Source organism: Chaetura pelagica, unplaced genomic scaffold (genome assembly GCF_000747805.2).
Source record: "Chaetura pelagica isolate M959 unplaced genomic scaffold, ChaPel_1.0 scaffold221, whole genome shotgun sequence".
NCBI classification, from domain to species: domain Eukaryota; kingdom Metazoa; phylum Chordata; class Aves; order Apodiformes; family Apodidae; genus Chaetura; species Chaetura pelagica.
In genome coordinates, this window is record NW_009952533.1 from 6,193,297 (window position 1) to 6,210,317 (window position 17,021).

Below are 17,021 nucleotides of genomic sequence, written 5' to 3' on the forward strand. Positions count from 1 at the left end.
GTGGAGATTTTTCAGTAGGAATTCCTTAATGCTCAGTTATTTCTTTAAAGGGCTTTGCATAAGGCACAGCTATCTGTTCGGTGTCTCTCCCTCAACCAGAGCCAAAACAGCATCTGTTACACAATTTGTTAAAAATAATAGTTGCCTCTTGTGAAACTTGAAAATAATGTTGTTTTGAAAATAATGTTAATTCTTAGTTCTGACTTGGAAGGAAATTAAAGTAAAAGAAACCAAAATGGGGGAGGGAAATCACCAAGAAAACCCCAACCCACTATTCTTTAAGCTACACAGTAACAAAAGTGGCCATCTAACTTTCTGCCTAGATAGGTTCAACACGGGAAAGAGAGAGCACAATTTTTGAGGCTGTGTTCCTCACAGCTATTGAACACCTTAGTCCAAATGCATTCCCTGCCCCAGGGAAATTCTCCCCTGGTTAATGGGAGGCATGTCAGGGAAGCTAAGTCTGTCCTCTGTCTGATACTTTTTTGTTTTCACAAGAAAAGCCATGGGTAAGGAAAGACACTAGATTATGTGGACCTTTGGTCTCAGCCAATGCAGCAACTTCATAGACTTGTATCAGTCATTTACATTATTTATGAAAAATATTTTTTAAAACTACTTAAATTGCACAGAATTCAAAGAAACTCCTAAGTCTCATTTTCCTTCAGGTTTTCGTCCCACCTGGTGACTGGAGGCTCTTGGGACTTAAACACAGAACTAAACCAGGCCTCACCCAAACCAAAATACATCTGCTCCCTCAACATAAATAAGGGAAAAATACAGAAGGCAAATCAGAGAATTTGAAAGTGTTCAATCTGTATTCATAAAAATGAGTGCCACAACAGCTTTGGCCTCTTTTCAGCTCAATCCTAGTCATTGCAAACCATCTCAGGCATTTCTTACCTGCCCCTAGGATTCTTCCATCAGCCATCCATTTTTGCTGGCAAGGAGTGACAGGTCTGTCTCTCTGACATCCTCCTTTAGGAGAACATTGAGCCTATGGTTACCTCTTCAAATCACTGTAACTTGAAATTAATGGGGACAAAACTCTGCCCACTCTTTCTTACAGGCAATGGCTCTCTCAGTGCATTGCCCTGAGTCTCAATTTGGTCTGTCTCCCTACTGTTAACTTGTTAACTTTCTTCCTTTCTCCAGCCTCCTAAAATAAGCCAGCTTTTAGAACTGCCTCTCTTTTTTTTTTTTTTTTTTTTTTTGAGATGTGCTTACCTCTCCAGGGAGTAGAATTAATTATCCCCTCTAGAGATAGGAGGACAGAAATACACACCACCAACAGCAGTGATATGTTTAGTTTTGGGGCCTAGTTCTTTTATACAGCCCATTGTAGCTCCATATAAAAGACTTCATTGTTTGCAGTCTTCTAGTCGCTTACATTTGTCACAAACACCGGTTTCTGGATGTGCTCTTAAAAGCCAACTCTTTTTCCCCCAGCTTTACTCTCATTAAATTGTGCTGGGCACAGCAAGAACAGGAACACAGTGGTGTAGGTCACAGGCCACCTGACCATGGGGCTGGCAGCTTTCCCAGCAGCAGCGGTTCTGCTGATGCTCTGCACCTCCTGCCTCCCATTTCATGCAATCATAGAAACACAGGATGGGTTGGAAGGGATCTTAAAGATCATCTAGTTCTACTTCCCCCTGCATAGGCAGGGACACCTCCCACTAGACCAGGTTCCTCAGAGCCCCATCCAACCTAGCCTTGAACGCTTCCAGGAAGGGGGCAGCCACAGCTTCTCTGGGCAACCTGTGCCAGTGTCTCACCACCCTCACAGGAAAGAATTTCTTCATAATGTCTAACCTAAATCTCCCCTCTTCCAGTTTTAACCCATTCTGCATTGTCCTACTCCTACATGCCCTTATAAAAAGTCCCTCCCCAGCTCTCCTGTAGCCCCTTCAGGTACCGGAAGGCTGCTATAAGGTCTCATCAGAGCCTTCTCCTCTCTAGGCTGAACAACCCCAACTCTCTCAGCCTGTCTCCATAGGAGAGGTGCTCCAGCCCTCAAATCATCTTCATGGCTCTCCTCTGAACTCACTTCAACAACTCCTGTGTTGGGGGCTTCAGAACTGGACACAGCACTCCAGGTGGTGTTTCACAAGAGTGGAGTAGAGGGGAAAAATCACCTCCTCCCTCCACTGAGACAGGGAAAACCACTCCTGCCAAATTCCTCCACAGTGTCAGCACCTGGAAAGCTGACAGTGGTGGTGCTCAGGAGGACAGATGTGAATATGGGAGTGGCTTCCCAGAACTGCAGCAGCACAACTCTCCCACTGCAACACTCGCTCCTTCCCCACGGCCGGTGGCTGACAACTCAGCGTTGGTACCCAGAGCTTTGCTCTTCTCCGCTGCTTCTATCTGGAATGCTTTGCTCCCTCTCTCACACATGCTCATGCTCACACACCCCTATCCACTTTTATTAGAGAACAAAGGTTTTATATCAGTCTGGAGGATTGGGTTTGATTTTTAAAATGTTTGCAGTAGTACTTCTGAAACATCCCCATCATCTGGTAAAAAAAGGGAATTTAATGCAAAACCATATTTCAGTTGCTCTCTGAGCTCTGCTGCTTTCCCTACAGAAATTGTTTTATTGAATCTGATTTTTTTTTAAATTAATTTGGTATTCATGAAAGAGTTCAGATTGATAGCTTGGAAAGCAATGGCCAGATTTCCATGGAGAATCCAGGTAGCGAAAACTGATTTCAGTTTCACACCCACTGCAATGACTGCCTGAATAAGCTCAGTTTTGGAAGGGGTTCAGCTGGGGCTTTGGGTCTAATCCACAGAGGAACATTTCACTCATGTGCACAACACCACACAAGGCAGTGTTCCCACTGACACCCAGGCTTCTTCCTGGGCTCATTTTAAAGGCTTGATGCCTGGATTGGGCTCTGTCAAATAGGTCCCACATTTGGTGCCTTCAGGAGGCAGCGCAGTGACAGACAGCGACCAATAATGTGATCAAACAGTGATTCAAAACTACTGATCCAACATCAAAAAGCTGATTTATTACCTGACAGGTTCGATCTCCTCTTTCATCTGTTTAGTAGAAAGAAAGGAAATTATTGTATTTTAAGAGCAATGTTGAAAATATGGCACGGGTGAAGTACAAAATGGAAAACTTTTTCTTTCTTAGAATATTAGAAAAGACTACCTGAAACCATACACTAATGGTTACATTCTCCAAAGGACTTCAAAGTTTGCAGCAGCACTAGTAGCTGTCCAAGAGCTGTGCTCACACTACCCGATATGCACAGCCACGTTGATATGAGTAAACACAGGTGCAGATTTGCATCAATCAATCAGAAAAAAATAATCTATGTTATGTTTTTCCAGTAGCTCACTTTTATTACCTTTTCCATATCTCTGTACTTTTGTTCCAAGTACAAAATAACAAGCCTTCACTTCATGCACAGTTGTAGTGTTTGGCAAATCAGAGGCTGGTATGATACCTTTCCAAAAAATGTTCCCATTAACTATGCATAGGGAAACAGAGTCCCTCATATTTTGCCTTATTTATATTTGGGAAAAATAGATTTTGAAGTGCTATAGATTTATTACAGAGAGCTTGAAAGAACCTCCTAATTATTATTCACTGCTTTATATATCATAGTTAAAAGTGTTAATTTCAATTATCTAAATGTTTTTCTGGCTTGTATGTCATTCGCAATAAAATTAGTAGGGCCAGATTTACTGGTGTACACCATTTACTGTGTGCAATTCCAACCTCAGGTTTACGACTGTTTTGTGTTGCTGGAGTGGTGCACTGAGCTTTCTAATGATTCTGGCTTATTGCCTTTTCCCCACACATTCTATATCAATGTATTATTCCACAGTGGATGGTTATATGCTTTCTGCAATTTACTTTAAAATAGTATTAAAAATGAAGTTGACACGCATTAAGTAATACTTTCTCCATTTTCTTAAAATTACAACACAGGAATGCCCCTCTGCATTGCAAACCCTAAACCATATACACGTGTGTATGTACATATATATAAAACCACAAGTATAATACAAGCAAGTGCCAGATGAAAGCCATACAAATTGGACATAAACACATCTCAAATGACATCTTGAACAATTGCAAAGAAAAAAAAACCCTCGTACTGCACCAGTCTGTGTTTGTGTGTGTGCACATTCATAACATGAATTAAATACAATTTCTCCATGAGTGTAGCTCCCAAATGAGCCACACTGCTACAGTGGCTACATGAACCACTCACCAGCCACTTACTCAACAACAGGAAGTGTTGACAGGGACATGCTCCCCTCTCTCTCTGCCCAGGGATCTTGTTAGATTTCAGTCTGTATTTCAAGCACAGAGCTTTGGTTCACACATGCTTTGTCAAGAGCCAAACAGCAGAAAATCAAACCCAAATCTGTAGGACTAGGTTGTTTCTGATACCAAATTAGACAGATTTGTTCTATAATCAGGAATAAGGGAAATGTTTGGGTGAGCACCTCACCTTTTGACTAATGTAGAATGATTTCATTTCCAAAAGCAGCAACTCTAAGTGAGCAGGGAGATGAGGTATTTTATTACCCACATGTGTCTGCTTTAGATAAAGGCTTCACATATCCATTTTGGAAAGGATTTTGAAAACAATTTTTGTTTAAAGTATGGGTAAAGGAATAAAAATGGGTCAAGGTGTGTTCAACAGAATAGATAATTATTTGCACGAGCTACAGCGTGAAACGTTTTAGAGCACACATGCCACTAGATAAATATGACACTGCTGCAGCTCCGTGTGCTGTCTTTTAAGCAAGAGTGCTTTTCATCATCCAGATGCCTTTGCATGATCTAAAGTAGGGCTGCATGAGACTTGCAGTTGAATGCAGTGCTGTCAGAAGGGCATGATCAATCATCCCTGCCAAGCTGACAGCACAGGATCTGATTTAGCCTGCCTCTGACTCATATATTTATTATAAAATCAAAGCTCGCTGTGGGTTTAGCATCACTACAAAGTGCTGCAGTTTTGTTCAATAGTGAGTTTCTGCATGTGGAACAAGCATCAAATCTCCTGGCATTTAATGATTCATTTTAAATATATCTGGCACATGAATTAGCAAAGAGAGCAGAGAAATACTAACAGCAGCCAAAAGTAATTTATGAATATTGAATTGCACTGTGCAGTATGTCAAGCAAAAATACGGCAAGAGCTGAACTCCCTTGAAAGCTTCTTTGCCTGTCCCAGCTTTCTTGTAATCAGAGCACCTGAGAGAACTGCACTGAATGTAATGCTTTAAATGAATTAAAAAACAAAACAAAAAAAAACACCCCAAACCTTACCAAATCAACAATCCCAGAAAACCTGAAATGTTCCCCTAGAGATAGATAACATTTTTTTTTAGAGTGAAGCTGTCAGTAACTGAAAACATGCAAGTAATTAAGTATACATAGATGGTCAATCATAACATTCACTGCTGTGCACAGTCTTTCACTTTTTCCAAATCTGTCAATACCTTCACAGAATTTTCATAACTTCTAGCAGGGTTTGTCATGTCTCCAGATTTTCTAATGCAAACTGGCCATGTCAGGACCTCAAATAGGGTGTTGGAGTGCAAGCATGCTATTAAAACACTGCAGTACATCCAAGATAACCTAGAGAAGCTGAGTGTTTGCTGGGATAAGCTTTAAGATCCTCCAGTTGCAATCTGCAAACAAAACTATGTTAGCTTGTAAGGGAGAAGCTTCTTGGAAAGGCTTTAGATCCTTATGTGACCATAACTCGTGATCATGTAGCTTTTAAAAAGTATTGTAATAGCCTGGAAAACTGGTTCTCTATGACATGACAGTTTTCAGATGAGGAAAAATATGAGGCTTAAAAAAAAAAAAGTGGATGGGCAAGAATAGTACCTAGCCTAAGATTAAATACAGATGTCTTAAAAAGCTGGCTTGCAGAGGAGACACTGAAAGGAAATGCTTTCACTGAAAAGTTATTTGTAACCTTCAAGTCAGGGTAAATGTAGGAGAAAGCACTGGGGAAATGGTAAGAAGAATCATCTGACCAGGAGTTCATAATTACAGCTCTAAGATTTTCCTAATTTTCTCCAAGAAATTTTGCCAATTGCATCAGAATGCACATTATCTACAGCCTAAAACACCTCAGGCTTTGCACACACCATGTCCCAGGCTGTGGCACAAGGGAAGCCCCCATCCACTGTAAGCCAGAGGTCCTGCCTTGATGTTTTTAAACAGCTTGATACCCAGGTACCAACAGCTTAAGTTCTCACGAAGACTCACTCATCTATCTGTAGAAGTCTGCTCTGCTATGCATATTCACTGATCAGTATCCTTAGAAATCAGCTGGGTGTCATAATTAAGACACGCCAGCATTGCTAGCAGCACATTATATGTGTGCTTTAGATCCAATTACACTGGTAATGACTGAGTGGCAAAGAGCTTGGCAGCAAAAGCTGCATCAAATTGCTTGCTTGGGGCAGAGCCAGCAGTACAGGGGCAAAGTAGAAAACTGCCCCATAAGATTTAAACTTCTCATAACAAGCAGGGAGGGAAATGAAACCCACCAACATTTCTAGGTAACAGTTTTATAAAACATTAGAATTATGAGTGGTCATTGTAAAAACTACTTTATAAAAGCCAGGACTCCCCTCTGGGCTCAGCAAGGTGCCCCATCTGCACACTTGGTCACTGGTTAAAGCACCAACTCTAGGTGTTGAGGTGCACCCCAAAGGAAGGGATGTGCTTTTCCTTTCAAAGAAGATTAATTCCCAGGAGCAGAAAAGGGCCTGCAGAAAAGCTTGGCAGTGGGAAAGTTCTGTAGCTTTGTCTTGTGAGGAGAGAACGAGACACAGAAGCATCAAACTGACTGTAGCCACAGAGCTTTTATAACTGCGTTAGATCATCATTGATGATATTTAGAAAATATCAAAGCTTTGGTTTAGATCACTCACAATGCTGTAGACATTCCTGTTACAGGAACGTAAAGAGGATCCAAACTCTCTCTTGATAAAGTCAAGCCTTTGTTGAAAAAGGTGTTTTATCCATTTGGGTCTCTGCACTTCAAGGAAAAAAAAAATAATAATTCAAAAATTTCTTTGAATAAAAGGGAAACAAGAAAGCAAATGTAAACAGAATTGCTGTGTTAATTGTATACATGCTCCCCAGCAGTTCCTTAGCAAAAAGACAATAAGAGAAATCAAATTAAATGTGGACTACCACACAAGAAAATACGTAGGCAAACAGGAAATTCAACATTCATTTGCCAAGTCTCAATGAGTCACTTGTAGTTTCTTAAGGCAAGGAGACTTTTCCTGAGCTACTCCAGACTCATCATCACAGAGAACTGACCTATGTCTAGGGCTTGAACCAAAAATTCTGGAGGTACTGATTGTTATTGAAAGGCCTTCTCATCTTGTTGCATCAACACAATTAGCTACCTACCTTGTAGATATATGTAACCTCTTTTTTTTTTTTTTTTTTTTTAGAATATTTGGAAAATATTCTTAAATTGAGGGCTGATTTTCCTCTGAAAATCAAAAAGCAGGAGCATAAACATTCAGCCAAAGAGTTATATTAACAAATACATAGTCAAAGGCAGATTAATTTCTTGCAAGCAAAGTTTTTTGTTTTGATTCTAATTCACATTGGAAAATCTGGACAATGTAGTGCCTTCTAGTCAAAAGAAACCTCTATTGCAATTTAAATTGAAAATAATTAATTCTTAGGGGATAATTGTGATATTCAGTATCCAATCAGTTTAGAATATGCAGGCTTTTAGTAATTTTATTATAGCAGTTGCAGTAAGTTAGTGTTCATTGCACTCCCACTCAGCTAACATGTTGAACATGCTTAAACTAGTCATCTCATCTCCTCCTTCTAGAAAAAACAGAGCCATGAGCAATTTCAGAGACCAGTTAATCTCACCTACCTTAAATACCTGTCTTAGCATGGGATGTATCACATCCTGGGGCATCTTGGTTTCCTCAGGCTTGTCTTTCTCTAGGCCAGCTTTGCCCTTACTTTGTGATGTCAATCAGATGCATACTTAAATCAGATTAAATGCCTTTGTTACCATACACTAGCATTAAAAGATATCTTTTGAAATGTATAAGTGAGACTAAAAAATAAGCAATAATTTCTGTATAAAGTGAAAATAGACCAACAATTTTAAATGTTGCATAAAACTTAGGACAGTTGCTTTGTTTTCATAGGCTCTTCCAAATGTACTTAGACGTTTCCTCATAAAAACAACTCAAATGCCCATTATGGCAATACAAATACATACATATCCACACTCTCCCATAAGCTGTCAGGTGTTCAGCTGAAGCCACAGCTCTGCGCTACCTACCCTTGTGGAGAAGCTCCAGAGCCAGCTCCTAAAGCACTGTGATTGATGGCTCAGTGTTTTAAGGCAGACCAAAATCAATGCAGGTCAACTTTATACACTACCTGGCAAAGTGGCAGCCTGGGAGCTGACTGACAAGGCAAGGAGCTGGGGACAGGCATCACAGAATCATCACAGTTGGATCATTGAGTTTAATCATACACCCAGCAGGAAAACAAAACGAAACAAGACCAACCAATAACAAAAAAACAAAACCACAAAAGCAAAACAACAACAAACCCAAAAAAAAAAACACAACACACCACCACTGATGACAGCCACTAGAGCATGTCCTCAAGTGGAATGTCTACACATTTTTTTAATACCTCCAGGGATGGCAACTCCACCACCTCCCTGGGAAGCTCATTCCAATGCCTGACTAGTCTTGGGGAATAATTTCTTCCTAACATCAAGCATAAACTTCCCCTGATGCAACTTCATGCCATTTCTTCTTGTCCTATTGGGAGAAGAGACCAGCCCCCACCTCGCTACAACCTCCCGTTGGATAGTCATGGAAAGCTACAGGGTCTCCCCTCAGCCTCCTTTTCTCCAGCCTAAACAACCCCAGTTCCTTCAGCCACTCCCCATAACGTTTGTTCTCCAGAACCTTCACGAGCTTCATTGCCCTTCTCTGGACACACCCTAGCACCTCAATGTCCATCTTGTAGTGAGGGGCCCAAAACTGAACCCAAGATTCAAGGAGCAGCCTCACCAGTACCGAGCACAGGGGGACAATCTAGTCCTGCTGGCCACTCTAGTGCTGATGATACAGGCCAGGATGCTGTTGGCCTTCTTGGTGACCTGGGCACTGCTGGCTCATGTTCAGCCACTGTCAACCAACACCCCCAGGTCCTTTTCCAGCCCCCAGTGGCTTTCCAGCCATTTAGCCTTGTTGTACTAAACCTCATCAGTATCTGCTACTCACATAAAATGTTCATTCCCATTGACTTTGTTGACACTTCTGCCTATACCTCAGAAAAGCAACAAATTCTAAGAAGAAAAACAGCAGTACCCACCTAAACAAAAAGCGAGAAATGTTTTGACACAGTCCAGTTGATAAAAAGATGCAAAGGGCATGAAAAAGAAATAAAAAGAAAAAAAAATAAGGATCACTAAAATTCTCCACATGAGTAGTCTCATTGGTCTGACTGTCACAGGACCTACTATGAAAAATTATCTATAAAGTTAATCCTTTATTCTAGAAGAACTTCCTTCATTACTCTGAAGACAATACTTTGGAAAAACCTTGAAAAATAACTTGATGCTTAAAAAATATTTTATAACCTGCTTTTCCTCCATTTAAGAGGATATGTATCACTTTCAGATATAATAAAAGTTCTGAATACTGACTGTTATAACACAGCAGAAACTAAATTACAATCTTTTGTATTGTAATTTTATGTGCTAAAGAAACTAACATGAAAATAGAATCCCTGTACATTAAAAAAAATATATAAAAAAACAAAATATACAACTTCACAACCAATGAGTCATAGGATTTCCCTTAGAACAAATTAGCCCCTTACATGAAGTACATCTAGTAAAATGCAGTAATTGAATCAGTCTTCAGAAACATTTCTTAAATTCAAAATGCACGACACAAAAAGAAAGCAACATTCAGATGTATTTACAGAGTCCATTTATTTCTACAAGTTAACACTGCCTAAATTTCAGCTTTCAAGTAATATGGCACAATCAGAGTGAATTCATGGAATGAAAGAGTTGATGCTGAAAGCCTGGCATCCGCACTATCAGCATTCAGGAGGTTTTGCTTTGGACTAGCGCAGGTGGGGCCCCATGCACTCAGCACCCATCAGCGCAGGAGGGTGCTAGGTGTGCTCCTGGAGGGCATCAGGCATTCATTTTTATCAGAGAGAAATCCTGCTAATGTACTTTGAAGGTGCTCCATGATGACACAGGCCAAGGGATGGCAGGAGACAGCCTCAAAAGCAGGTTTCTGACCCAAACGTAAATAGTAATTAAACCCATGCACTGTTAACATAAAAAAATCTCTAAAAATGTTTGCCTATAAAAGTTTTCAATTAACACTTTAAGTTACCGTAAACAGAAAACATTTCAAGAAAAAAAAATCACTTGCAAACTGTTTTCTGTGTCTTAAATTATTGCTTTTCTATGTAATCTGTTACTTCCATTTCCCTACTTCTGTGAAGTTCCCACATAGAAATATAAGAAAGAGAAACACGTATAAATTTTACTGTACACTCTTAAAACACTAGATATCCTGGATCTATACAACACATATACAATACACAGTCTCCCTTTACTGTAGTGGTCTGGCTGTTAGTTGTGCTTTTCTCCCTATTTAGGAAGTTTAATGTTGCTTAGTTCAGTCAAAGTTTTCATGAAACATATGACTTGCTGATAGCAAACAGCACAAAAGCTAGTGCATTCAATATTTAAGCATTATATTCTTAACAGAGTGATAACAAACATTAATCTTAAGGTTGAGTAGTCTCAGACTAACAATATAAAATTGAATTTCTAAGCATTAAAAACTGTTATTATCTACAACTACCTTAAAAAAGGGCAAAACTTCAGCTCATATTTGAGCCAAATCTCAGCTCAAACATCATTCTGAAGATTAATTTTGTTTGATTTTATCAGTTTTTATGGCCTTTCCCCATTTCTGCTGAAACAAAATGGGGGAGAAGACACTGACAATGCTCCTTGGTGTTTCAAAGCCCTATTAATTGGAGTGTACCCTCACAATTAGGCACATGTCCTACTCAAATCAAACCTGTTGTAGCTTGCCTTAGACCTTATTCATAAAAAGGTATTGCATTTATTGCCATGTCTATACAGTAGTTCCACCAGTGACTATTATTCATTTTTACCCGCCAACAATGATATAAAATTTGAAAATCAGGCTTGCTTGACTGGTAGCTGTAGGTCTATATGCTTCCAGATAAGAAATATTAATACAGCAATGGAGGTCACATTCAAATGTTTTGACTCATTTGAAGGTGATTGCTCAGTTGCTGTATTTCCTATAGATATGTACAGAAAGAAACACTGGTAAAACCAGTAATTATTTCCAGGCTGGTAGAAACTTTAACATGTATGAAATTACTGCCCCCAGGCTAAAAACCTTCCTGCCCCACTGGCAGAAATATTAATTGTCAGAAGATGATCCCATCAGCTATAGCAGAACAACTCTGGTATAAGAAAACATGGTGCTTGCCACCACAAAGGTGTGGAAATGGCTGTGCTTCTGCATCAGGGTGCTAGTGCTCCATGGGAGCCAAATGAAGTTGAATAGGGCTGCCAAATGGAAGGACAGGAAGACCATTAGTAAGTGAAATTCAGCAGCTTTATCTCACCCTTTCTCTGGTGAGAGTTGGGTTCTTCAGGGACAGCAAGCAGGATACATTCTTCACAGTACACCTGACCATTACTTACACATTGTTTAAACCTATTTTCAGTGACAATGCAACTGAAATCCTAGTTTGATCAATCTACAGTTTGTTAGAATATGACACTGTAAGAAAAGAAATAGTGAAGAGTTCCCTCATAGCACAGGTTCTTGCCTTCTACACATAAAACAACCACATGAAAATCTATTTTGCGACATCGTAAAATACAGTTCTGGTAAGTGACTCGCTTGGTATCCATCTCAGCTGTGACTTCTTCCTCCATTTCACAGGACATACGTAGGGGGAGAAATCTCCCTACTGTCTTCCTCAAGTTGAAATGAAGCACCAAGCTGAAAACTGTAAGTGAAGATCATGATTTCTGGTCTTCCTCTGATGGGATGACTTCCAACAGGATTTGCAATGTTAGAGTTGCCCTGTCTGAAAAGACAAAAGCATACACACAGAAAGTTAAGAGAGGGGAAGGAAAAGGTAGAAACCAGCAGGAAAATTATCTTAGTTGCTAGACACTCTGCTTGCACTTACAATTCACAGCAGCTATATATACGAGGTGAATTGAAGATTTTCAGGAATGAGGCATCCACGGTTTCTCTGGGCAACCTGTGCCAGGGTCTCACCACTCTCAAAATAAGTAATTTCTTCCTAATGTCTAACCTAAATCTACCCTCTTACAGTTTAAACCCATTCCCCCTTGTCCTATTGCTACATCCCCTTATAAAAAGCCTATCCACAACTTTTCTGCAGCCGCTTCAAATACTGGAAGGCGCACTAAGATCTCCCTTGGAGCCTTCTCTTCTCTGGACTGAACAACCCAAATGCTCTCAGCCTCTAAATGGCACAGTTAATTTACATACAGAATAGTAAAAGAGAATTCTCTTACAACTCCTTTCACTTGTCAGTTTGGTTTTTTTTTTAGTAACCCATTTTAACACGCAGGAGTTGTTGTAAGACAACGTTCTGATTTTCCTGGTCTAGCATGACATGTCAGCATTTAAACCAATGCAAAGCCAGGAGGGTAAACCAGCACAACTCACAGCAGATGCGAACCAAAACGACTTTTCTGCTCTCAAGTCTAGGGCAGACTCTACCATCTTTTGTTCTTCTCTCTGGAGGTCACCAGTTCAGTGCAATGCCATGTTGCCCTTAGACTCTAAACTGATGGGGTCAGAGAGAATGAGAGTCACCAGGGACTGCATTTTCCTCCTGTCTCGCTCTCCTACAGTTGGCGCTTCAAAGCTGGGCTGAGCCCAGCTGGGTGAAGGGCAGTAGGAAAGCCAGCAGCAGCAATCCAGCAGAGCTTCAACCCTGCCATCCTACCCGTTCCAGGTTTGCAGCTGAGCAAAGGAAGAAAAAGAAAAATAGACTTTCTGTCAAGTTGAGCTATGGCATAACAGCTCCTGGAAAAGGGCACGGCAGCAGAGGGAAATGCTGGGCATCTCAAGAGCTGGCTGTGATGTTAACATCCTGTTGGATAAAGTGGGCAGAGCCACCTGGGGCAGGCTTGTGCCTGCACTGGGGGAGGCAGCTGCCACTCTTCTGTTTTCATCCACACTGGAATAAACCACAGAGGAGCAATCAGACAAGTAGGGGGGGCGGGGGCGTGTTTTGCTTGCTGGGTTCTTTTGGTAGCAATATACTGAGGATAAGAGAGTGTGAGGAGTATTTTCCCCACACACACACAAAAAAAATGTTCTGATTCTGTTTCCCATCAGCATATTAATACTGTCTTATTTGAGCAGTACCTGGAGTTACAGGACTAACTTCACATTTGTTACAAGGCAACTTAATATATCACAACAGTAAAAATTACTTCCCCCCACACTTTAAAGTCTGATTTTCCTTTTCAAGAGAAGAATTCACTGTAAATAGGTCCCAGAAGGCAAATTTTATAAAAAAAAAAACCCTAGACCTGGTATCTATAAGCACCACATAAAGCTTGGGTGAGGAAAGAAAGCAGCAATTTACTGTATATGTATAAAACTGGACATGAAATCTGTGACAGCAAAATGCTGAGATGATTTCCCATGGATCCCAACATTGCAAACATGACAAAGAGAAGGAAACTGAGCATATAACACTATGGCCTGGGTGAGTAAGTCACAATAACCCTGAAAAAGACATTTTGTATTATAAACAGATCTCTTTCCCAGCACAGGCTCAAACTATGAAGAAAGCAGGATTCAACTTTTAAGCTCCTCACAATTCAATGCACTGTGAAGAAACAGATGTTTTAAATATAAGGTCGGGTTTTCAAATTAGGAAGTTCAATAGAAGTCTTATTTTCTTGTTGCCACATCTTTTTACACACTAATCTGCTTCATAGAATTTGCTAGGTTTGACTTTTTTGTCATTTTCACATTAGTTCTGCAGAAAGTGAAGCCTGTACTAGCTGAAAATTATTTGTCCCAGCACATCTGGTTCTACAGCAAAATTTATTTGGAAGAGGAAAGCACAAAATCTTATTCTTACTCCAAAATACCACTCAGATCCTATTAACCCCACAAACTGTGAAGTTACCTTTGTTCAATTCAGCAGTCTGGTAAGGATGATGGGCAATGTGTATGCCATTAAGGACAGTCAAAATAACCAAAAACATTCAGCCTTGGAAAGGATTGCTTGGGTAATTTATTCGAGGGCTCTGCTGCTGTAAACAGTATGAAATGCCTTTCATACATATTCTCATCTTCAGGCTGAGTCTTCTATCTTAATACTCATTCTGACTGTTTGACATTCCTATCCTCTAGTCCTTACAAAACCAATTCTGAATATCCAGCCTAACCTTAATGTTGGACTGGTCTGTACCCACATGTTTTTGCACCAGTGCTGTGCTTTACTCCAATAGCTGTTGTTCCACATAGGGTGGAGCAGCAGTCACCTCTCATGTCTGAAGCATGTCTGGGCAGCTGAACAAGTCAAGTACCCCAACAAGGTGACTTTGCAAACAGGCAAAGAGATCCCACAGCACCCTGTTCATGTGCTGAGCTGCGCAGGTGAAGCTGCCTGGGAACTGCTTCATTAGCAGGGTGCTGTGCTCAGACTAACTGGCTTTGACTCCTCCTGCACTGCCACACAAAACGCTTTGTTGAAGTCTAAGCAGATTGTATCTATCACATCCTACTTTGTCTAGAAAAATCAGTTATCTTCTCAAAGAAAATCACATAGTTAATCTGGCAAAAAGTCTAGCTCTTAAATGGCAATCCCATTTTTTTCATGTTGTCCTTTACCTCATGTCCAGAATTACACTTTCATGCCCATGTACATCTAATACATATTGTTTCAAGGTTAGAATATCATGCTTGCAGCTGCCCAATGACTTTTCTTTTCCATATATCACAGAGGTACCTTAAGTGAATTTATCCTCATTCAATGCCTTTGAAAAATGCTCTCAGGCTGCACAATGGAGCTCCCTTAACATTCACAAAATAATGCCAGTTTAATGACTCCACACAGAAGGTTACTGCTTCTTCCGAGGAAAAGAACCCCACAACAATTCTTTTAATTAACAGGTAAATCTCCATTCTGATCAACCCCAATCTGTCAGCATCAGTTTTCAGTCATTACTGTTCTTATTTTGGGAATAATAATTACAAAGCAAACAAGCCGTTTCACCCACTGACCAGCCTCTGCTGTTTTCCCCTCCGAGCCAGTGATTGTGTCCACCCAGAGATATTACACAGGCACCAAGCCTTTTTTCTAGGATAATTTTGCGTTATCTGAAAAGCTGAAAGACTCACCTTCATTGCCACATCTGGCAGAAAAAGCTTCACATCTCCCCAGTCTACCTTAAAGAGAATATTTATTTTCTCTCACCCAAGCAATGTAGTTCAACACTGGCATCCTGTGGCCAGAGATTCAAGTAACCACATTCTAAAACCTCTGAGACTTCACAGAAAATGTGAAAAATCTCCTGGGTTTGATAGGAGAAAATTTCCTAGTCCCTAAATGTCCAGGCTGAGAAATTATAAACAGACAAAAACCAAGCTATTTAACAGAATGACCTCTTGCAAACCACTGTTTTAATTTGCGCTTTCTACCCATTCCCGGAACATTGCAAGTAATTTATGAACATTTATGGATACAAAATTAAGATTACCAGAGTATGGTAACCTTAAACTAACATATTTTCCCATACATACTTTCTGCCCTATTGCCTGTCGACTTCCCAGCATGAATTGAGAGGGAAATTCATTAATCCTATAGTAGATAGAATATAATTATGCAACTTATATTTATGTAGAAAAAAAACAAAACCAACACGTGCTAATGTTTATAGTATAATAAAGTACATACAAACCCCCCATTCCTTCACTGTGAGTAGTTAATTTTAAGTCACCCCACAGGACTGGTGCACAGCGGACAACATGCATTTTTGATTCAGCACATATACAAACTGTTTTTCATTGAAAAATTTAATTGGTTGAGTTTTTCTTCTGCAGCAGAAGATATTTTCTTTCAGTTTTGTTTAATCAGTTATCCATCATTCCATAAACATTTTTACCATAATCTTGTTTCATGTTTTGAAAATTACCTCTATTTTGGAAACCTATTGTGCTGAGTAACAAAAAAAGGGAAGACTGGGGAGCTGTAATAAATTATACTGACTTTTTCTAATTTGAATGCTCTCAATAATCCTTTTCCAACTTATCCAAGCTTCCACAAATGCTTTCAAAAACTTCCAGAAATGGCATAAAAATGATTCTCCGTGTATTTCAGGTGTGAACTACTACAGCCAAGGCATGCAGAAGTTGTTCTTCATGAAGCACAGAAACAAATTCTAGAGAGATGTGTCAGGGACGGTATATTTTGCTACCATTTTAGTGAGCCACCACTAAGGAAGATATCCCCATAACAATCTTAACAGAGCCTATCCCATTCCAAACACTCCACAGACATGCAGTCTCAAAAGGAAGAACTGAGCCCTCCTGTCATCACAACTGGGATGTCTAAGCTTCCAAACTAATTCTCCTAGGACTGTAATACTGTCTCTATTAGCATAGGCCAATGGCAAGGGGAAGGATAGGAGCAATTTTTAAATAATCAGATATTTGTAGGAGAGTGAGGGGAGAAAGGGGCAGGGGGAGAGCCATCCAAGAATTTAAAGTTGACCACTAGCTGAAGAAGAGGCTTGCTGAAAATGTATCTGTTTAGTTAACAGCCACTGTTTGTAACTAGCGCAGCAACGCTATCGCATGTGCCGAAAAGAAACCTGCACTGTCATCCCCAGCTCAGAGCAGCCGAGAGGATCGATCAGGAGGATTCACAACAT

At 40.1% G+C, this 17,021-nt stretch overlaps 1 protein-coding gene across 1 annotated transcript in view; it reads right to left on the bottom strand.

Moving 5' to 3' along the window:
- Window positions 1-12,107: 12,107 nt before the first annotated feature.
- SLC7A11 (solute carrier family 7 (anionic amino acid transporter light chain, xc- system), member 11) overlaps window positions 12,108-17,021 on the bottom strand; it is a 58,525-nt gene continuing 53,611 nt past the window's right edge. The window contains exon 12 of the mRNA XM_010008919.1: window positions 12,108-12,175. Coding sequence (XP_010007221.1) covers window positions 12,108-12,175 — 68 coding nt within the window. The remainder of the gene's footprint in view (window positions 12,176-17,021) is intronic.